The sequence below is a fragment of the Neomonachus schauinslandi genome, chromosome 13, assembly GCF_002201575.2.
Source record: "Neomonachus schauinslandi chromosome 13, ASM220157v2, whole genome shotgun sequence".
NCBI lineage: Eukaryota > Metazoa > Chordata > Mammalia > Carnivora > Phocidae > Neomonachus > Neomonachus schauinslandi.
The window spans coordinates 43,872,527-43,896,355 of record NC_058415.1 but is presented as its reverse complement, the minus strand read 5'-3'; the positions used below and the strand labels follow the sequence as shown (position 1 = coordinate 43,896,355).

General features: G+C 39.1%; 1 protein-coding gene and 1 pseudogene across 1 annotated transcript in view; both read right to left on the bottom strand.

Moving 5' to 3' along the window:
• Positions 1-23,829, bottom strand: part of ADAMTSL1 (ADAMTS like 1) — a 376,366-nt gene that overhangs the window by 205,000 nt on the left and 147,537 nt on the right. The window contains 5 exon segments of the mRNA XM_044920766.1: positions 4,828-4,912; positions 7,660-7,807; positions 9,039-9,203; positions 9,205-9,244; positions 13,855-13,905. Coding sequence (XP_044776701.1) covers positions 4,828-4,912; positions 7,660-7,807; positions 9,039-9,203; positions 9,205-9,244; positions 13,855-13,905 — 489 coding nt within the window.
• On the bottom strand, positions 12,498-12,647 carry LOC123326608 (annotated as a pseudogene).

Here is a 23,829-nt window from a genome sequence, read left to right as displayed (position 1 = left end):
AAGACTGTTGAATCACAGACCTGTACCTCTGAAACAAATAATACGTTGTATGTTAAAAAAAAAAAAAAAGAAGATAGTAGGAGGGGAAGAATGAAGGGGGGTAATCGGAGGGGGAGACGAACCATGAGAGACTCTGGACTCTGAGAAACAAACTGAGGGTTCTAGAGGGGAGGGGGGTGGGGGGATGGGTTAGCCTGGTGATGGGTATTAAAGAGGGCACGTTCTGCACGGAGCACTGGGTGATATGCACAAACAATGAGTCACGGAACACTACATCAAAAACTAATGATGTAATGTATGGTGATTAACATAACATAAAAAAACAAAAAAACCCAAAAAACCAAACATGCGCCTGGATCAAGACAAACCACGGCCACTAGTGAAAAATCAATTTAGAGGGTATGACTCTCCCAAGAAGGTTAGGAAATACTTTTTTAATATTATGAAAAGATATTCACCACAATATTCCTACCTTTGCACCGTATGAATCAAATACATCATAAATAAACCTGTCTGTTGCTAGAAAGAAAACCAGTCAACGTCTAAAAGTATTTCTGAACAAAGCTGCAGCTTTATACAATGAATTCAATATATTAAGGGCATTACCATAACGTGACCTAATCACGATACTTATTTCAGGTATTCTTTTTAATAGGTTTTATTTATATTTATTTATGTATATATATATTTATTTTGATTTTTAAAAAGATTTTATTTATTATTTAAAGATATTATTTATTAGAGAGAGAGTGAGAGAGAGAGAGAGAGCGCGGACAAGCAGGGGGGAGGGGCAGAGGGAGAGGGAGAAGACAGACTCCCCAGTGAGCAGGGAGCTCAATGCGGAACTCGATCCCAGGACCCTGGGATCATGACCTGAGCCGAAGTCAGCGGCTTAACCAAGCCACTCATGCACCCTATTTCAGGTATTCTATGTGGCTGATATCTGCATGTGTATCTTCTGCATGGCATTTGGCTCAGTGGAACAACCATACCGGTGCACACTTCTGTTCTATAAAGTTTTAGTTATTTCTTGGAAGTTCAGTGTTTACTTTTTAATCAGAGTTTTTTTCCTAAACATACCTTAGAATGGTTACTTTCCAACATATCTGGCCAGAGTGCTAATCAATTATTATTATTTTTTTTCATTTTGGCGTTATCACAAGCCATCTAATATTCAATGACAGTATCTCCATATGCTAAAGATTTTAAGCTACTGGTTTTCCTATATTGTTTAATGAGACAGGCTGGTGATAGTATTTTTATTTCACATCAGGAGAAATAAATGATATTTACCGTTTTTACTGCAGAACTCTGTTAGCTGGAGCCAAAGTGAGAGATAATAGTTCTAGACCATGACTCGTGCTTCTCCGAGCAGCTCAGAAGTGACGGCCACAGCTTCTAAACATTACTATTTAATTTAAGCAATGTGAGTCTCTTTGGTGGGGGGGGAAGGAAGGACTTGCTGACAGTATATCATTTTTTCATTATACTATGGAGAGTAATTATAGGTTGCTGCATACATTTAGAAACTAGTCTATGTGGTTTAAAAAAGAAAGAATTAAGACCATGCAAAATTATGTTTTTTAAATTCAAAATCAGCAAAAAAATAATGTGACATGTAGGACCTTTCCTAGGGTTCAGTGCGCTAAACATGTAAAGTGCATTAAGATGTGGAAACCATATACTTTTCATTATATTATTCTACAGCTGTCACTTATTCCATTTTGGTATAAAAATAATTATTGTGCTGAGCATATTAGTATACATTTCCTTTACCTGGCACCAGCGCTCCAATTACAATCTACTTCAATTCAGATTAATCATGCCAAGATGGCAATTCCATTATACCAAGAGTAAAATTTAATAATCTAATATATGGCTATAGTTTCAATGGTGAAAACTATGTGGTTAGCTACTTTAGGGATTTTATTAAGATTAAAGTTAAACATAATGCATCTTAATCAGACCTTTAGTGGAAAACGCTCGTTACAAAACATGGTTGGCAAGGGTCTATGTAATCTTTCTGCAGGGGCATTAAACTCCACTTAATACTTTCATTTGAGAGGTATCTAATAACGGGAAAGATGTTAAGTTATTGATGTAAGATGTTTTGATTTAATTTCAACTTTATTCTATGATTTAGCATCGGTTATAATGCGATACTGTATATAGGATTATGCTTTAGACCAAATGACAAAATATTGTGTACAGGAGAGCAGAGTTTATTTAAGTAGAATAATACATGTCTGGTTTTAAATGTATCTAACCTAAGAATACGTATAAGGAACAACTAGCTCCAATTACACGGCATCTTTCTGTGCCTTAAATGGGACCTTAGTGGATAAAGAGCTAATCCCCCTCCAAAATAAACTGCTTACTTCCTTTCTAGCAGCAAGGAGGCCAGTCCAGCCAGGTACTAGCAGGAGAGAAACAAAAAGCTTTAAGCCTTCATATATTCATGTAAAGGTTGCACTGTGATCTTTAAACACTGACTTTCCTCCAAAGTTCTGCGGTGGTTAATGGCTTTTTTTTTTTTTAAGTCATTTTTTCAAAAAGTAGAAAAAGGTGCTGTGGTAACTTCATAGTACAAAAATAATGTAGGTTTTGCTTATTGTCCTTTTAAGTCAGAAATGCATTGCCTAACATGAAACCAAGTGACTGAAAAACAAATTGCATTTCTTTACAAATGAACTTTGGTTGTACCAATCTGGATTTTGAAATTCTTTTTCAATCTTTTGCTGTTGAAGGTGTGATTCGGGGACACAATTTGTGGTCTGGCACACCATATCAGATTTAGATCCAAACAGGATGGATCTGAGAAAATTCTAAGTTGCTTTTGAATATATAGATTACACTGTTAATTTATATCTCTGATGAAATTTAAACTACGGGTTGAATCTGGAAACCATTTCATACCTTACATGCTATACTCTGAGCTCCTGGAGGGTGAGTAACATGTCTTATGCACCAATGCAGAGCACAGAGCCTAGGGCTTATATTAAATAAATTAATCCAGAAAATCTTCACTCTGAGAAACTGCTTTGATCATAAATAAACTGATCATTAAAGTGCTTTCCCTTATTTTTAAAAATGATGCAACAGATATACGTATCTAGTACAATTGATATATAGTTACTAATCAATCAATCAATCAATCAATCAATGTTTGTCTTTCTTCCTTGTTTCCTCTTTTGAAGCATCTGAAAAATCCATGCCTGGTAGTCTTGCAAATTTCATGGCCTTGATAAAACTGAGCAGGTAAGGGACCGTGATCAAGTGGGGCAAAGATTGGTGTCCATTTGATCTCAATCGCAGTAAGAAAGGGAGAAGAAAAGCTAATATACTTCCTTTGCCCACAGATATATTTTATCTACGCTTTACTTTTTGTGAGTGGCTATACTGCAAAGCTGGGATATAAGGAATGTGAAAAGCTGCCCAGACTTTCACATCAAATCACATCACATCATCAGAGGGAGCCTGGGCCTTCTCACCTTTCACCTCTTAGAAAAGAGGAGGTCAGATTTTGAAGAAGAGGGGGAGACGCTCCCCCTTCATTTTCTTACTTCAAAACTGAAAAGTATTTAGAGAGCAAAAAATGCAATCACGCATTTTGAGAAACACTTGGGAACTGATAAATCTCTAATGTGAGAGCCCCAAAGGCTCATTTTGACCCTTGGCAAGAGGATTACATCTGATTCAAAACCCAGGGAAGCCACATTCAGTGAGACACTACGTTCTTAAAACCAGTCAGTTTCAAAAGCAAAACATCTTGTGGTTTTAAAACTTACGAGGGCTCACACATGAAAAAGTGCTCAAAATCGCTCGGCATCAGGGAAATCCAAATTAAAACCTCAATGAGATACCACCTCACACCAGTCAGAATGGCTAAAATTAACAAGTCAGGAAATGACAGATGTTGGTGGGGATGCGGAGAAAGGGGAACCCTCCTACACTGTTGGTGGGAAGGCAAGCTGGTGCAACCACTCTGGAAAACAGTATGGAGGTTCCTCAAAAAGTTGAAAGTAGAGCTACCCTATGATCCAGCAATTGCACTACTGGGTATTTACCCCAAAGATACAAATGTAGGGATCCGAAGGGGTACGTGCACCCCGATGTTTATAGCAGCAATGTCCACAATAGCCAAACTGTGGAAAGAGCCAAGATGTCCATCGACAGATGAATGGATAAAGAAGATGTGGTATATATATACAATAGAATATTATGCAACCATCAAAAGGAATGAGATCTTGCCATTTGCAATGACGTGGATGGAACTGGAGGGTGTTGTGCTGAGCGAAATAAGTCAATCAGAGAAAGACATGTATCATATGACCTCACTGATATGAGGAATTCTTCATCTCAGGAAACAAACTGAGGGTTGCTGGAGTGGTGGGGGGTGGGAGGGATGGGGTGGCTGGGTGATAGACATTGGGGAGGGTATGTGCTCTGGTGAGCACTGTGAATTGTGCAAGACGGTTGAATCATAGATCTGTACCTCTGAAACAAATAATGCAATATACGTTAAGAAAAAAGAAGAAGAAGAAGAAGATGATAGCGGTGGGGGGGAAGAATGAAGGGGGGAAAATCGGAGGGGGAGATGAACCATGAGAGACGATGGACTCTGAAAAACAAACTGAGGGTTCTAGAGGGGAGGGGGGTGGGAGGATGGGTTAGCCTGGTGATGGATATTAAAGAGGGCACGTTCTGCATGGAGCACTGGGTGTTATGCAGAAACAGTGAATCATGGAACACTATATCAAAAACGAATGATGTAATGTATGGTGATTAACATAACAATAAAAAATTAAAAAAATAAATAAAACTTACGAGGGCTCTTCTGACACAGCGGCTCCTTCTTCTAGCTCTTGAGCTTGTTTGTACCATGGAAGCTTGGCCTCTACTGGAAGCTTCTCTGAGAATTAAGTGCATGCATATAAAAGAGAAGAGGTTAGAACCAATTTGGAATTTTAGGGAAATTCTTTAATCTCCTCACCAGTTCCTGATTTTGCACTACCTAGAAACCATGTTGATAACCACAAATGATAAGTTTTTAGGTAAATTTTTCCTTCTGATGATGGTTATATCAAGAAAAAAGAATATTTTAAAATGTTTAGTAATACCAGTCTACTAGTTTTTATGTTTCCCTTTTATTACGTGGAAGAGCAAAGGAGAGTTTTTTTATTATGAAAGTCGTAACTCTAGGAACACTGGCTTGACATGTATATGAAGAGTCATCAAAGTATCTCTTCACTATTTCCTGTTAAAAAGATAGAACAATATTTATCTTTTAAGACAAACATGAAGTGCAATAAATTATACTGTAATCCTTTAATAAATTCTGACATGTTTTTCTTTTTTCCTTTGGGAGAAGTGTGATCTACGCCATATTGTCACAAACAAACAAAACTGCCACTCTGAAATTCACAAAACACTGCTTTAGATCTCCGACTCATTCTGCGCCACCCCAGGGCTCACAGACAGTTGGAATATGAGCAATCGAGGGTCCATAACCCATAATTTGACTGCGTCACCTATTTATCTAGCTTTTGGCCACACAATTCAGGACAAGCTTCCTAACTGCTTCCTGGAAAAAAAAAAAAAACTGTGAAGGAGAAAAAGAAAGACAGAGGTTCTAACTGCCCCTACAGAAGTAAGTGCCAAGATTCCCATTTTGACACATTTATTAGGGTCATTTATAGGCATATTTGCCTTTATAGTATGAGCCAGTGAAGCTCTATCACCATTTTATGACATATAATTGTAAAGATGAAAGAAATATGTCTCTATATGCATACACCATAGAATTATATGGCATTTTAATGATGTTTAGAGAGCCAGACTCACTACTTAGTTGTGAAAATCCAGATTTTATTCTTGATAGTTAACCACAAACTGCTTTTCTTTCTCCGAAGTGGCTTGGTAAAGACAGAGCTAATAAATAATTGACTATTTTAAGTTAGGGGCATCACTCCTTTTCTTTTAGTCAGAAAACAAAGCGAGTGAGAAACATAATACTGCTAAGGCCAGAAGGATCTGCTAACACTTAAACACGGTGATCATGGTACCCACACAAACATCATTTTACAGCTAGCCCACATCTCCTGACTGAGTGACTCAGTCAGCCTCGCCATATCTGACAGGGTGAGCCATTTCTGTTTCAGTGAGGAACCGTTCAGCTGGTACCATTAGGCCTGCGATACTTTATTGTCTATTTGAAGCGGATCCTGTCAGAGGTACTGGTGGCCTCTTCCTCCCGCATCTGAGGATGCTGATGATAGTCAGGAGTTGAAGATCGCATGTGTGGAGAACTGACTATATTCCAGGCAGTGAGCTGAGCACCCTGTCTGCACTATTTCTCATGTAATACTCACGTGATCTCTGAGGTAGTTACTATTATTAGCCCCATTTTACAGATGAGGACACTGAGTCTCAGAGAGAGAGAGAGAGAGAGAGAGAGAGAGACGCATTTATTACAATGTATCAGGGTTTTGGGTATTTTTGTTTTTATTTCCATTATATCATTTAGATTTCATGACACCATTCACTCCCACCAAGGGCAACCTATAGTAAATAAAGCGCTACACTGTGGCTGATTTTCCGAGGAATGTAATGGTTAGAGAAATAAATTAAGAAGCAAAGGGAAGGGAGGAAATCCAAAGGGGGAGAAATCAGAGAGGGAGATGAACCATGAGAGACTATGGACCCCGAGAAACAATTGGGGGGTTTCAGTGGGGGAGGGTGAGAGGAGGGGGTAACAGGGTGATGGGTATTGAAGAGGGCATGTGCTGTGATGAGCACTGGGTATTATACTTAACTAATGAATCACTGAACACTGTATCAGGGACTAACTATGTACTATACAGTGGCTAACTGAACATAATTAAAAAAAGAAGCAAAAGGGAATCATATTTAATATTGATAATAGGATAGCTTATAATAAGGAGTTCTCTACTTCTGATTGGTTTGTGACTTTGGCATTTTCTAGTTCCTTGACATGGATGATAGCAATATCAGCAAAGAAGTCCAGTTAGCATTCATGCCAATCTGAGAGACCCTGTATAATTATAATAAATCTTCCTCACTCAGTAGAAATTTTCTAAAATTCGCTTTTTATAAATTATTTGCAGTATCTGTTAAATTCTGATTTATTTCAGATTTCCATTTCAAATTATGATTCTGGAATCTAGTCTCGTATTAATGTTTTAATTTTCAATATAAGAAGCAACGCCTTTCTGTTTCAGCAATTTGAAGTATGAAGCCTCCTAATGTACTTGATGCTTCCCAAAGTAGACACTCTTGGATTCACTGCATTATTTTTAACAGCAAGAAATGTGACTAGTAAATCACACACGTATTTCTCCAACATCTCTATAATATCTCCTTTTAAGCAGATGTAGCTGATACTTTTCAGCAACAGTCTTCAAACAGCTTTACGATCCAGGAGAGAATTATGTAAATATGTAGTACTTAAGAACAATTTGCAAGCAAAAGGAGTGGAAAGATTTTTAGAAAGAGTTAAGTCTGCTTAGTAGAGTCTAAGCTACACAAAAGAGTTACTAAGAACACTCGGGATATTTAAAAATATCCCACGGAGTTTCAAACAGTCCCCGAAGACACATAACAATGAAAAGACTGGTAACAGAGCACCTGTTGAGTTACCTTTGGGTTTATAGCAGGGAGTGGGTATGACACATTCCTCTTTTATGTGGGGCTTCGTTTTGGGGCTACAACCTCCTGTGTGCATTCCACGATGGTCGATGCAGAGGACCACCCGATACCTGAGGCCCTGGCCACATGTCACGGTGCACTGGAAGGAGAATGCAAGAGAGAGGAGACTCATAGCAAAGCCTTGTTTACTTTGCCTCGTTTCTCACCTGAGACTCTTTAAAGGGCTGCCTTTAGATAAGGACTCCCGGTGGATTTGTACCATTTCTTACCATTCATGGAGTCTTTGTTCTATTTGGCTATTTAGGGTGAAGCTGGCTGAAAATTAAATCACTTTCAGTTTCTCAGATTTAGATTAGTTAGGCAACATTCCTTAAGCACCCACTGCGTGCCAAGTCCCAAACCAAGCAGCGAAAAGAAGAAGAAAAGAAACTGTAGAGTGTGCTCATTTTTGATCACTAACACTGCATTTTAATTGTATTTAGTCACTTTGCTAGCTCCCATATAGACATTAACACTTTGCAAACTGCCATCATAGTAAATTTATATTGCAGCATGGCTGATCCAATTGATTATACTGACATGGTCAAAAATGTTTCAGGGAGTTGATTCAACGGCCAGATGTAGACGGCACCTCCAGTGCTTCTAGACGCCAGGGAGCAAGTCTAGATGGAGAGAAACGTCACAGCTCTGATCCTGCTGCCCCAAAGCCACATAGTGAAGTGAGAAGTCTTTTGCCGTCTCTGTGGCTCGGGGCACAGTGGCTTACCTCCTCAACTTTCTATCTCTTTTGCCATTTCAAACCTTTTGCAGTAGCAGCCAGGAAACCCCAAGTAACATATTCTTTAAGCTGCTGCAACAGTTTTCCTAACGTTCTAGAATGTTCTGCTTTTAATTATCCTACTTCATCCTCATTCTAATTATTTCGCCATTTCCATTTCATATTTTTTTTTCCAATGAATAATACAGATAGTTTTAATTGGAATCTACTCAAACCCTTTTTGGATGTAGACAAAGTATAAGAAATAAAAAATAAAACCAAACCGTGGTCTACTGAGCTCTATCATCAGAGCAGCTTCTGGACATTTAGGATCAGTCATTTGGCCTCAATGACTCCTGACAGACACTTGCCTCTCTTTGCCACTTGAGGGAATGTTATGAGTGATAGAGGCTTCTCGAAGTAACTTGAAGTTAATGCATATTTACTCATTTACTTTTGGCTATGCTGGATTTGGGGCGTGCCTACATCAGGAGCTAACCCGGTACACCTCAAGAGAAGTGGGGAGCTGCACAGGGTAGCCGGTGGGGTCATGACGATGAGAGGGAAGAGTGGACTTACTCTCCTAATGAACAAAGAAAGAGGGCACAGTTACCGGAGACCACTCCTGTGCCAGCCATTTAGGACAGTCAAAAATGTTGCAGGGCTGCACGATGGGCATCTTAGGGGTGTACATGCATTTCCACTCTTCCACTGAGGTGACATGCCCCTGGATGTCCTCCTCCACACAGGAAACTGCCCGGCTCTGGATGCCCCCCCCCACACGAGGAGGAGCACGCGGTCCACGGGGTGGCCTCCCACCTACAGAAGCAAGGGGAGTCATCAGGGCGGACATGCACATTGCCAAACCTCCTCAGTGACCTTTCCGACCAACCCCGTTCCCAGTGCCTATTGCGGCAATCGGGTTCTGAGAGGCTACAGTCAAGAGATCTGAAAGCCGTCTAGTGCCTAAAATCTGCTGAGTGAGAGTGAAAGATTCAATGTTGGCAAAAGTGCTCTGGAAACCTTGAAGCTCTCAGCAAATGTAAGAAATTACTGTTTGGAGAGCTGTCCTCAGGGCTATCCTTGCTGTCTGTAACCTACTCCAAAGAGGGCTAGTCAGTCCCTCTCCCTATAGTTTGAATATATATTCTGTGTATAATATTTATATTATTTCATACTTTGTAAATATATATACTGTATCTATGTTATATATATATTTACTAAATCCCATTAAATATCTTTGTCAAGATTAAAACTGATTACTCACTTAACGCTAATAGTTTGTACCTGAGCCGATACTTTCTATTTTCAATGCAATACTTTATCACTTAGCTTCTGGATACTTTTACATGAGAAGCTCATGAATGATCAAGGTAAACCAAACATTCATTCCCTCTCCCCTGTTTCTACAATCATCCGCTTTGGGACTACATGGGTGCAGCACAATTCTGATGTTCAAACTAGGCCATCATTACACTAAGGAGCAAAAGTAATAATGTGAGGCATTATCTTCTCATTCCCTAACTGATGAGGGATACTGGCAGTCAGCTTTCCCCTGATAAAGAACTATTGGAATTGTGAAGAAAGTTTGGTTTGGGTTGGAAGGCCGATGGCATTGGAATCTAAAGATACAGTTCCGTAAGGGAGAAAATTATAATATTATCAATAACATTTAAGAGAATTCCATCGGGTTTTTTAGATCTCTACACAGCTCTGAAGCATTTGGGACCAGATGCAGAGAGATATCTTTGCCTGATTCTTTTCTCTCCTCCTGAAGATTTAGAGAATGTAGAATTTTTAAAAATAGAAATATTGGGACTGAGCTTGTCTTTCTTGCATATATTCTGCTTGTGGATGAGGAATGCAAAGGAACTTTAAGATTTCTCTTAGAATTAGGAGAGAGATAATTTTAATGAGAGATAAACTAAATGTCACCAAGTTGATCTACTTGAAAAGTTAAATGTAAATATATTGTATGGGCATATTGTGGAGACATCAATTATCCCATAAGTAGGATTTCATGTATATTGGGAACCTGACTTCTCTTCTGCATGAGCCTGGATACTGTGTGTTTCCCAGTTAACAGAGGATTTTCCTCCACATTTTCTCTGCACTGTTTGAGTCTAGGCAACAACTGTTCTCTCTACTACCAACAGCTTAAACATGCTGCCAAGTACAATATTTTCCTATGCATATTTCCCCAGGAGAGACAAAAGAAAATGCTATTGGGGGAAACTGAGGCCCTCTGTTTAGCCCTTAGGAGACTTGCTGAGCCCTTTCAAGAGAATGAAGCAGCTCTGTAGAGGGCCTCTCTTCCAAAAGGTAAGACCAATTCTCATTTATCTCCATGTAAATACCTGGAGAGCTTCCCTCTGGATATGGATAATGGGTCTGATTCCCAATGAAATCGGGCTGAATATATAAGTACACATTCATGTTAGATTTGATCTGACAGTGAAGTGGGACTATGTTTTTGAATGTACATTTAATCTCTTAGAACATTAAGATGCCATAAAAAGAGCACACTTCCTAACTGGTACTCTAACGTACCTAAACTTTACCCTTCTAAAGACAGAGTGATTAATTTCTGTCTCAACATTTGGACCTGACCCATAGCGTAATTTCACAAACAGTAATAAGTATCCTTTTCAGTGTCAGTGATCATGGAAAGACAAATGATGCTAATATTATTCTAAGAATTTTTAGTATGGATCCATCTTACCACTATAGTTCTATATGTGAAAAATTATTGTGTGAATCCTGACATAATAATAGGGTTATGTGGAATTTCAAGGCAAAACATGTCTGAGTGCTTCAAAGAAAGTATAATAAAAGCTGAGAGAAGGCATCAGTTAGAATATCTTAAAACAAGGACCAGGTAAGTGCTTGGTGCGGGGTGGGGAGCGGGGAAAAAAGCACATATCCAAGATTCCTCTCCTGGAAGAATAAAAAATGAGTTCATTTATCACATATTTTAACTCCAATGGCCTTTAATTTTTTAAACATGTAGTGTGTTTAGTTTAAGAAATTCTCAAAACTAAGAGTGATGTGGAAAATTTGTATATTTTAATTATGAATTAATAAGACTCCATTCTTCTATTATGTTCATGTATGTGTTCCAAAGACTGAAAGCAAGAAAAAAAATCTAAAAATTCATTAACTGGGCTTTGTATCTACACTTGTGGTCTAAAACCTATTTAAATAATCAATATGTAAAGCCTTCTGCCTTGATCAGAAGGTAGCTGCCATTTGAGAATCATTTTTGAGCCTCAGTTCTTAACTTTGGGTCATTTTTGAGACTCCAGTCTTCTTGTAAAAACATATTTGCAGAAATTCTTCCATTTACTAAGATTTTACCAATTAAGCAGAATATCTAACTTTAGAATTAGCTCAGTAACAGAAGTGCAAGGAGTATGAAATACAGTCTGTTTATTTGCGATTGCCCTTTTCCATTGTGATGCACGACAGGCCAATGTGTACATTGGATAACATTAAGGATAACATTAAGGAGGCTCATTTCAATCTATCATTGAGAATACTGGGCTTTTGGCATTTGGGGGAAATCAGATGTATAAGAAATGAAGTTTAACCTAAGACAGGCATTAGTCATACCAGAGAAATATAAATAAGAGAGATCATAGATATGAAAGAAACTTAGGAGTGGTATTACAAGAAAAACATAAACTTGACGTTGCTCACCCTGACACCCAGCTTTGCTTTTATTGTAAAATATATGGCCTTCCCATAAACAGATACGTGTGTCCTGTGGATACTTATTCTACAGATACGGAAACTGAAATCAAATGAAATCTTGGTTCAGTTAGATTAGCCTTGTTATATTTTCATTCCATTTCTTTTTTCAAGAAGCATTTACTATAGACGTTTGGTTCTGGATCAGGCCAGCAAAATGATCTATCAGTAGCATCCTAAAGTCATTTATCATCTTTATCAATATAGTCATAGAAAAGTGGGAGGGAGCTGATTAATAAGGTAACCCCTTAGTGGAAGAACTTAAAAAATACCCCCAAATAGCTGTATGGAGTATAAATCCAATGCCCCTCTCTACATGCTCCCATTAGGATGGTGAAACTTGAGTTCTCTACCAGTCACTGGAAGTAGAGGCTGGATGACAGCTTGTGCTGGTGTACATGTATTAATCTATTAGCAATAATCGTGCCTCGGATAAACCTCATTGGCTACGATACTGCCACTGTGCAAAGCTGTACATGTATTGATCTAAATATCTGTGTGTATACCGATGTGGGAATACATATGCACTAAATACGCATATATGTATATTTGTGTAAACACATACGTGTATAAATGTAGGGTGTAAGGGTGTGATTGCTCGGAAGGAGTAGGACAGGGAAGCATTTCTGGGGAGCTGAACTCAATGACCTCAAGGGCCCCTGTTTGGATTCCATTTCATGAAGCTTTTGGAGATTTTCAATCAAACTTTGTTTTATTTTGCAGTTCAGAATAAAATTATTTTCTAGGCTTTGTTCAGTTTGAGATTCAGAAAACTGCCATGGGTTATTTGTACTATTTGCGATCTGATGGAAACTCTGGGTTCCAGATAGCAGCTGATGCCCTAGAGTCCAAGTGAGCAAAGAGGACTCCCATCCTAGAGTCCAAGTGAGCAAAGGCGTCTCCTAGCACAGGGTTTCCGTCAAGCCCGATTCTAATTTCTGCTGCCTGGGGAGCTGTTTCCAATGTGGCAGACCATACACTCAGGAGCTAGCATATTTTTCAGCCTCTCCAGTTTTCGTATGAATATATCAATAAAGAGAACAAGTTCCCTTAACAGTTCCTCATTTTCATTTTTTTTTCTAGTTAAAAAAAAAAAAAAGACTGTCCTTTAAAAGAGCAACACAGCACATGGAATTGGATGTTTTGGAAAAAAAAAAATGTCCCCCAAATGTTCTGAACAATAAGGATGGGAAAACATTGCCTTTTGGTCCACAATTATAATTTCTTTGGAACACAAAGAGGATCTTTAAAGCCCCTCTGCAGAGTAGTACGACATCTGGAATCCCACATTTGCGGTACTGTGATAATACTTCAGGCTGTGTTTGCTTAAGAGTTAGCAACAGGGCTTTAATGCTTAGGGTCCTACTGCAGAGAAACAGAAGAGGACAAAGGGAGTGAAACAAAGACACAACATAACCCATACACTCTATCTAATCAGAGTCAATGACTGTGTCCGCTTCAATGTCATAAGATCCTATCTTAAAACGGTTCTTAAATGACAAGCTTAGAGTCTGAGCAGCCCAGTACTATCCAGAAGCAGAGCTCACGATGGGTTGCAAAATATACTATCTACCATCTTACTTTTACAGAAAAACACACAATCTACATCTACATAGATATATAAAAGAAGCAGAAGGCTGATTTACTAATTCTAGCATCAGGATGGTTGATTTACGTACCGAGGAAGGGGATGGTAGAGGTCATAAGGCATGATCTGCTTGTATCCGTCACTGTTAGGAACAATAATGCCAACCCTCTGAGTAGAAGGTACACACAATAAAATAAACACTAAATGATTACATTATACAAATTTTGTTAGACAAATGCAAAACAACATTAATAAATTGTCTCTGAAAACAACACTACAACAGTTTAGTATCTTTATACTAGCATATGAGTGAGGATGGGGCAAGTTCTTTGAAAGGGCACCGTTTACTATAATTAGTTCTCTGACCAAGCAGGAAATACCACTGGGAAGGGTGGTGGCAAGAAAACTTGGCACCTCATCATTAACTATGACACAATAAGCTTGTAAATGTTCTTTAATCCCCCAAATTATACATCCTATGAGGTCATTATTATCATCCTTATTAATGTTACTTCCAGATGCTCAGCAAGCAATTACAGTTACTGTCTCACTCCTGATGAAAGAGAGAGCTCTGTGTAAGAGTCTGTACCTGGGGATCGACAAAACTCTGGCATGTGCATTAGCAAATAGGTTTCTTCTCTTGGCATATCTAAAGATTTTAGTAAATATCTAGAAAGCAGTCACTGGGTTATTGTTATAAAGGGAGGGAGAACTAGCGAATACAGTAGGCAACTAGCAACAAAAGCAAGTTTCTGGGGCGCCTGGGTGGCTTAGTTGTTAAGCGTCTGCCTTCGGCTCAGGTCATGATCCCAGGGTCCTGGGATCAAGCCCCACATCGGGCTCCCTGCTCGGCAGGAAGCCTGCTTCTCCCTCTCCCACTCCCCCTGCTTGTGTTCCCTCTCTCGCTGTGTCTCTCTCTGTCAAATAAATAAATAAAATCTTAAAAAAAAAAAAAAGCAAGTTTCCTACCAAAATAAAGGCAGGGCAGTTAAAATAGATAAAAAGAAATGAAAAATCGTTTTTGTGGTCTATAGTAATGTGATATTATGTTAACCGATATTATAGCGGTGGTTGTGATGGTCGTGACTGTTGTTAGTATATCTAGTGCCCTGGGAAACTCGTGAGATTCAGAGATAGAGCCTAAATGAGCCATAAGAAATGACTTTGGAGGGTGTATAGCTAATGGATTCACAAGAAATGATACTATAGGCTGTGTGGAGGACCCCAGAGGCCTCACGGACTCTAATAAACTACACTAAACTACCTCACTGATTTCAACTAAAGCTTCCAATTGGCAAGATTTTCTTGCAGCGTCCCCTGGCTTGTGGAAGACTTATGACAAATTGGTCTCAGATAAAAGGGCTCTTATAAAAGACCCTCCATCAGGAGTGGGAGACAGAGAGAGCTCAATACACAGCTGTCACCCTGGTACAGAACATGGTAGGGCAGGAGCAGAAGATACTTATTTTGCAACTGACAGATGATAGGAAGTCTCTCTTTTGAATACGGAAGGAACTCATGTATTCTCTATGTATCCCTGGGAGAGATGGATGGGTGTATATTTATATATCCACATTTGATGTAAATGTTGATATTTGTATTTAAATAAATAAATAAAGGCTTCAGTTTTAATCTCATTCTCTGATATAGCATGACATAATATATTCTTTTTAGATGGCTAGCAAATCTAAGCTTTTGGGTAAAACGGGTGAGCTCGGTATACTATGGATCAGACAGATAAAAACAGCACTGACTGGAGATCATCATAAATAAGAGGGAGTGATAAAGAGGGTAGTTTCTGAAGAAATGACTGAAAGGTACGAGGATACATGAGAGAAATTAAATTTAAAAGACAATGGGAAACAAAGCTATGAAAGATAGATTTCTATTCCCAGAGAGAAAACCTTTGGCATACTAATTTACTTGTTTATCTTACATGACTAAATTTTCTATATTTATCTGTATGATTAAAGTTTTTGTACTCATTTTCACGGCTAGATTTTCATTGTGTATGGATGGGCATTCCCATAAAATAACAATATTCATGAAACTGGATGCTGCCTTTTGAGGAAAGTCAAAATCCCACAGCTCTCACAGAAAAATGGAATGAGTACTGATGTTAAACTTTTCTCCCTGTTTTTCCAAGTTAGAGAAACTTCCCTTCTTTTCTGCCTTCTTCTGACAGACAAACTGAAAAAGACTGATCCTATCTTTTATTATAATCATGTGATCTCTTTCCAATAATTCTTGTGTCTAGTAATTAAGCGAATTTTCTTTTTCAAAGAACTATATTTTTAAAGAATTCCAACCTTCCAAAGTTCTTCTAATAACTTTGGATATACATCTAAGAGCAGTTAATTAAGAAATCATTGAAATTGACTTTGCAGTTATATTTGAGCTAACCCTAGTATTTTTACTCATGCCTACACCACCTTCTAAATGAAAAACAGTTTGTTGTCTTCTCTTCTGAAAAGTTTTATAGCTATGATTTGTTATCCTCAATATTAGAACGAACTGTTACAGAGCTCTGCCAACTGATTTATCAGCTGATGATATTTAAAATGGAGGCAATGATATTGAAGAAAACAGGCTAGAAGAAGGGAAATAAAAGGGAGTTTATATAGAATTCAAGATGTTGGGCTTTGCTTTGGACTGATTTAGAAATTGTGTTTTTATTTGCACAAGGAGCTTTAAACCTGGATTCAGCAAAACTATAGCTATATTTGTCTTTCTATGGCATGGGTCATGTGAAGACTCATAAAATCATTCTATGGCACCTGTGAAAACAGAAAGATATCAAAACAATGGTGCTCTGTCCAGTGTTGTTAATGCATGCTCATGTACATGGGCTCTGCTCTCTCTAGGGGTTCATGCCATGGCCCTGGCCTTTCACTACACTGTCACAGAAGGGTAGGAGGCACTGTGGCCTACATGTAACTTCCTATTGCTTACCTTTAAGACACTTGGTCTTTTTCTTAGGCAAAGTGTACATATTGAAGAATGATGAAAAGGATACCATTCAGGGACTTTAAGAAGCTCTTCCCATGTTTAGGTCGTGTGTGTGTGTGTGTGCGTGTGTGCATGCGTGTGCATGTGCTTGCATTCAGACATGATAGGTGGGAAGTGGTGAAGGAGGCAAAAATAATTTTAAAAAAATGATCACAAGAGAAGATGTAAAAAACAGTTGGTTTGGGGTAAAACCATGCATTCTTCATTGCCTTAACTATTCTGATCCCTCATGCACTTCTTACACCGGCCAGCGACCTGACACCATTGGATTCCCCAACATCAGGGATTGTGGTGGGAAAATGCGAAGATGAGGATGAGGTCATTCTGGACTCATGTGGTGTAAGTGACATGGTACTTCATCCTCTCAAAGTACACCCCTTGGTGAACTACCCAATGCTGGGAGAATGCTTCCATGTTAAGACAGGCTCATGTAATGAAATATTACACAGTAATAAACATGAAGCCTTTGAGCCATTTTTAATGACATAGAAAATATTCAAATATAATGTCAACTGAAGAAAATTCAATGCAAAGTAGAACATACCATGTGAACCACAATACTAAGAAAATTCATGTGTTCATAAATCTATATAGTCATTTTTGTAGTTCATATATGTGTCTATGTATGTGTAAATACATATAAATAAGTATGTAATTATACATAAGTATAATTATGTCACAGAAATATATTAGGAAAAGACCAAAAACAGTTGTTAGTTCCTGGGGTTTGCCTTTGTATTTTTACGTTTTTCTGTTTTCTGAGTTTCTATAATGTATAGTCACGGGAACTAGAATATTCAAGCAAGACAAAATACAAGTCTGAGAAAGTATAAGGCAGGAACATTTTAAAATATGATATAAATGGATGAAATGAGGCCATCACCTCAAATCCTAAGTGTCACTTAAAGATTATCAAGTCTGTTTTGAAATCATCTCAGAAGCTATTTTAGAATAGTATCCCTGACTTTAAATGGCTTTAAAAATCAATCCATATTCAGGCTCACACTATTTAGTAAATAGTCTCTCCAAGAAAAAGCCTAATGGAACTATCTCTAGGGGAGCCTATTTTGCGGGGTTCTGGGTTCTTTTTATAATGGAAATGAACCATAACAAGTCCTTTTCATGGTGCTAAATGTCCCTTTCTACGAAACCCTAATGACCTCTTGCTTCTTCTCCTGAGCTGCAGAGCCTCATTGCTGACTTCCTGACAACTGGATATTCTCTAGCTTTGTCAAGCTCAATGTGTCCAGATAGTTCATTATCTTCCCCGGTGATCACTGTTTGTGTTCAGAGCACTACCATCCTCCCATCCGGCCAGGCTACACACCACGGGACATCTCTGGTTGCTTCTCGTTCCTGTGCTCCCTACCAACACTCAGCTCTGCTGGCTGTGCAGTCTGGCCAAGCACATCTCCTTGTGACCCAAGTTTGGGCCCTTTTGCAGTGGTCAGCTAACAGCTCTCTGCCTGCAGGCATTGCCTTCTCCACACCAGCCTGCTCACTGCTGTCCCGGTAGCCAATATTTTACTTCCCAACTCAAAAGTCTTCAGTGGCTCCATGTCGCCCAGTGAAATTTCTTAGTCAAGGGCTACCTTTTCTAAAGCCTGTCCTTAATTTCCCTCTCAACATCTGGCCAGAAATTCGCTCTTCCTCTTCCAAACACCCATCGCACTAACTCCACTCATCACTTCTAAGATGCTTTTAAGTATCTACTAAGTTCTAATTATGTATAAGTTTTCTTTAGTTTAATACCATGGGACAGAATCCATATCGGTTCTCGACTGGATCTCTTGACACCATGCCCTGGGCAGAGGCAATTAGTGACTATTCACTCAGTGAAGTCATGCTGTTGGTATGCAGACAAAAAGGCAAGCAGCCCCACCCAGAATTAAAGCAAACAAACAAAACCAGGTCAAAGAAACTCCCCAACAGACTGTCCCTCACTGGGGACATTTTTAGTCCCACTCCTTGCCTTCCTCTAGCTCTGCTATCTGTTTGAGGGGGCAGACGGTTTTTTTTTGTGGGGGGGGGGTTGGCAGTTAAGGAAGGCTGCTCTGGTAGCAGAGGTGATTGGGGGATTTGGCGCGGAGAGAGGACAGCTTAATGACACCTGTGGTTCTAGCCTGCTTGGCTTACCTCCGCATCTCCTCCGTTTGGTATGTCCCAGAAATAGCATGACAGCTTGAAAAGATCTCTTTCCTGTCTCCTGTCTTTCAGATATCCTGATGCTTTGTCACTATACAACTCTCTCTGGGCAGTGTTGGGACCCAGAGCCTAGCTGATTTTTCTTTGCCTTTGCCATGGCACCAAGCATCGAACCTGTATCGGTTAGGCACTCAATTAAAAAAATGAATGAAATTGTGGGTGGTGGAGGGGGCTCCGGCAGAGAAGAGAATATCTCATCTTCTCTTGACAACTCTCGGGCAATGGAAACCACTCTCTTCCTAAGCAACAGTTTAGGATGGGGCAGGAGAGAAGTGACCAAAAGTTGGAAAAGACACAAGCGTTCACTTTTTTTTGGGTCGTAGAGCACACAGGATCATGGTATAATGAGGAAAAGGACCCCCTGAGGAGCTGGGAGATGGACCGTCAGTTCTCCTGTCACTTCTTTGTGTGTGATCTTGACTGCCTTACATTTGGACTTCTGCCACATATAAGTACTGGATGAAATCGGGAGTTTTAAGATGAAGTAGCAGTGGGGGCTTGGAAACCCATCTCATGGAGCTCTATCTTTCCTCTTCTATTCCTAGTGGCTGCTGAAGGCAGAACTTGCAGCTCTGTAGACCACAAGTTGGAAACTACTGAACTAGGTGATCATCTCAAAATCTTTCCTACTCTAATGTTTGGTGACTTCTTAAAGCACCATGGGCTTCCCTAAGCAAGATGGGATCCGGCAAATGAGAAAATATTCTGTCAATAGGTCACAATCTTTTTTTGAACCATTGTACCTACTAGGCAATATTCACTTATCTTTTGGAACCAGACCAAAAGAACACTGTTTCATCATCCAGGTTTTGAAAACATTTTTAAGGCACACATTCATTTTTCTGCTATAAAACCACTGGAGAGTTTTTGATCATTTGACCCCATATATTAATATTTCCTCACATTGCTATTTCTGTGGTTCATATTCTTGATATTAATGAATGCAATTTCTGAACTGCTTTTAAGTAAGTGGGACTCATATTTCCTTCGGCTTTGTTTATCTCTTACTCTACTTTCCCAAGTGATTGGTCACTATTTGGATTGAGTAAGCATCAGTATTTATGCTTATATAAAAGAGGCTTGTCTAACCTAGGTATGTGGTCATTTCAAAGACCAAGGGGACCAAACTTCACATAGTAGACATGTAAAGTCGTCAGACTGTACTGGTTGTGGGGGTCTACGGTGGGCTTAAACCAGATATTACAGGGTGCTAAAGGCATCATGAAGGATAAGGTGTCTGTGGCATGAATCGGGTCACCTGAGTTTACATAGTAGAGGAGGTAGGTCTGGAACTGGAAGCACTTAGACTTACAACCTAGCTTTCTTTTGCACAATCTAACCTGGGACAGATCACTCAACCTCTTTAGCCTTCAGTTTGCTTATCTGGAAATAACAGATAATAATCTCTGTCGGCTAACCTCCCAGGGATTGTAAAACTGAATTGAGATAATGGATGTGAAAGCACTTCATCAACTTCATAAAGAAGTAACATTGGGCAAGTCATTTTACAGGTTTGGCTCTCAATTTGATAATGATAGCTGACTTGGGCTGAGTGCTTGGCACTTTGCTAAGAGCTTTCTATGTATTATCTCATTTAATCCTCATAGCTACTCTCTTACAGGAATATTATACTCATTTTACAAATGGCAAAACTCGGGTCTAGAGAAGTAAAGAAGTTACTAGCTAGTAAAGCCAAAGTGATAGAGGTTAAAATGGAGGATGATGATAATACCTGTTCCATTAACTCACAAGTTAATTAAGAGAATTGCATAAATAATTACGCTTTTCAAAAGTTTAAGATGTAATGTAACAAGTGATTATTGGTAGTAATGAGCTAGTTTGGTAGAAGGACTGAATTGCCCCAATAACGGAGTTATAGCTGATTGTCTGATGATGTGTGTGTGTGTGGTATGATTATAAACTTGGAAGGATATGACCATGCATCCTAAAAAGAACCAGAACTCTGCTTTTTTACCTCATTATAGATAATGAATGAAAGTGGACGTGGGATTTTATGGTGATCTTTCTTATTGCTTACTCTTTCGCTTCTCAGAGCAATATATTCAAATGAGGTTGATTGAAAGGAAGTTGTTACTTTTCTAAATCATTTACCTCTTGTAACAAAACAAAAAGACTTCCAAGATTAGGAAAACATTTCATTATACTTTAATTGCTAATGAGGCGCCCATTTTCTAGTCCTTACATTGAATTCTCCTTTTTTGGAGACATGGCATGAATCCCATCTGAATAAAATGGCAATGTCTCACAGCTGGTTAAGTGGGGATTATTAGGCAGTTGCACACTGCGATTTATGGAGATGCTAATTATCTTAATTGCTCATGGTTGTTGTACTTTAAAAATCTGATACATGTGATTCACTTTGACGAAGATATTTTTTAGGAATTTGTGTCTCTTGCTGTTAAAACAAGAGAGAACTCCATTTCTAGACCCATAGAGAATTCCGGGGCATCTTTTCCCTTCATGGAGGAGAAAGCTGATTTCTGGAAAGTTTAGCAGTTTCTCTCTGAGGTAACATCGACATTATCATAATCATGATCTTAGTCATAATAGCTGTAGCAACTAACATTTTTGAGTGCTTGTCATGTGTCAGACATTCTACTAAGCTCTTTAAATATCTTAGGGCACTTATTCCTCATGATGACTCTGTGAGGTAAGTACTGTTATTTTGCTCACTTCACAGGATAAAAGACGGAGATTTAGTGAGAACAAGTAACTGGCCAAAGGCTACTCAACCAGTAAACAGCAGAGCCAGGATCCCAAGCCAGACTCTTTGCTCCAAAACTCCCCTCCTAACCACCAGGCTGTACTGCCATTGGACTAGTTAGTCACCAAGTTAGCGTGACCAGGTTTTTACATGCCCACTATACATAATGGCTTTCGCGATGCAGATTATTTCTTTAAAGTTGCATTAAGATTCAATCTGAGATTTTTGTTCAAAATTTGGATCACGGCCAGGGATGACTTATGCAATTTGCTGTCAAATTAAATGGGGCTGGACAAAAAAGTCCACTGGAACTCACCAAGAACCGCCGCTTGGGGCATACAAGTTTGGGCATTTGCTCAGGACTGTTGCTCGGAATTCCTTGAGGGAAGGGGGAATCTGGATGCAGTTTCGGCTAGAAACAGATTTGTTTGCTAATGATCGTGACCACGATAGTGTGATGAGTGAGAGCTTTTTTCACTTTTCCAACCCTTGCCAATTGAAGCCCCCTTCATTACTGCCTTGGAGGGAACACTGGAGGCCCGTGCCAGAATGAATCTGCAAAGGTGCTTCTCTGATCTTCTCACAAACAATGTCTTGCACAATTTCCCCCAGACAGCATTAACAGTCATTCCGGTCTCATGGACTGACTACAGAAGGCCAAATGTAGCGTAGTTTACACTGAAAGCCACTCTGAAAACACAAGGTGCTTATTAGCTGAACTAAAACGATGCCTTTTTAGTTGTTGCTGGACCACAGGCATACATTTTAGGGCTTTCTCGCCACATGATGGATTTTAGCCTTCACCTGAGAGGCAAAGATGAGACAAAGTACTGCACAAACAAACAAACAACAGAAAAAGGCATTAAAAAAAAATTTCCCCGTGGTGTAAGACAGAAGCTGTAATTATGATATGGCAGGCACGAGAGAGGATTTTACATTTGATTAGATTCTATGTCTTAGCTACAGGGGAAAGGGTCCATACTATGGGGTGAAATGAATGCAGTGGAAAACAAATAAAATGTGCAGTAGATCCCTGACTTATAGGAGGGGCATGCCTCTGGACTTCTGGGAGTACCCAGGCTGGGACCGCCACCAGAACACTGGAGAGAGCCTATGCTGGGATTAGTGATGTCATAGCTCTGAGTCACCAATGAGAAACAGTCTTAATTTTTGCTAAAAGCCATTAAATTTTTAACTTCACTCTCTCTTTCCTTCCATTAGAAGTGTTAAGTTTTGGCTTCCTTTTTGAGACCACTTTTGGCGAGGAAACAAGGTATTTTACCACTTCATAAAAATGACTGCATAAAAGACACCAGCAGAGAGCAACAAAAGCTCTCTTGGGATGGAACTTCTGGTCGTCAGGTAGGCTCAAATGTTGGTCTAGTAGGATAAGGGACTCATATTCCTGCCTCAGTAAAATGTCAAGTTACTATATATCATGGATATTCAGGCTTGGTTTAGAATAGTGGAAACCAAGAAGGCTAAATCACTGAATTCCAAGTGTCCACTGTACACAGTATGATCTCATCTGCGTTATGAGCTATAGACAAGACTGGAAAGAAATATAGCAAAAGCATTAACACTGGTGATTTGTGAGCACTGGAGATGGTTAGTGAGGTTTATTGTTTTCATTATAGACTTTTAACTCATCGACATTTCTTAGTTAGCATTAAGCATCAGAAAAAAAAAAGCCATAAAAACATAAAAATTATTTTGAAACCATGGACTAGATGTCAACAATCTCTTTAGCTTTGAGAACCATTAGATGAGCCAATCCGCAAACCATGTGAACCAGTGCATATTGTCAGTGAGTGAAATGAGTAAGGGATGTCATTTAGTTCACTAGTTCAACTGTAAACATTTAGTTATTAGGAAGTAAATTAATGCAAACAATGAAGCTATTTTGGTAGACGAAAAAAATTGGATATCAAGGATTATGGCGAATGGTCATCATAACCAGTCTATTTCTGGTTTGTTTTGGTTTCAGATGTGTAGCAATGAGGGAATTCTTATCATCACAGAGAAGCAGATGGTAATGGTAACAGTTTTTTTACAGCTCACTGTGCAATCTCAGGATACTTATTTTTCAGCCAAATAGACATATTGAAGAACTTAAGGATGAGGGCA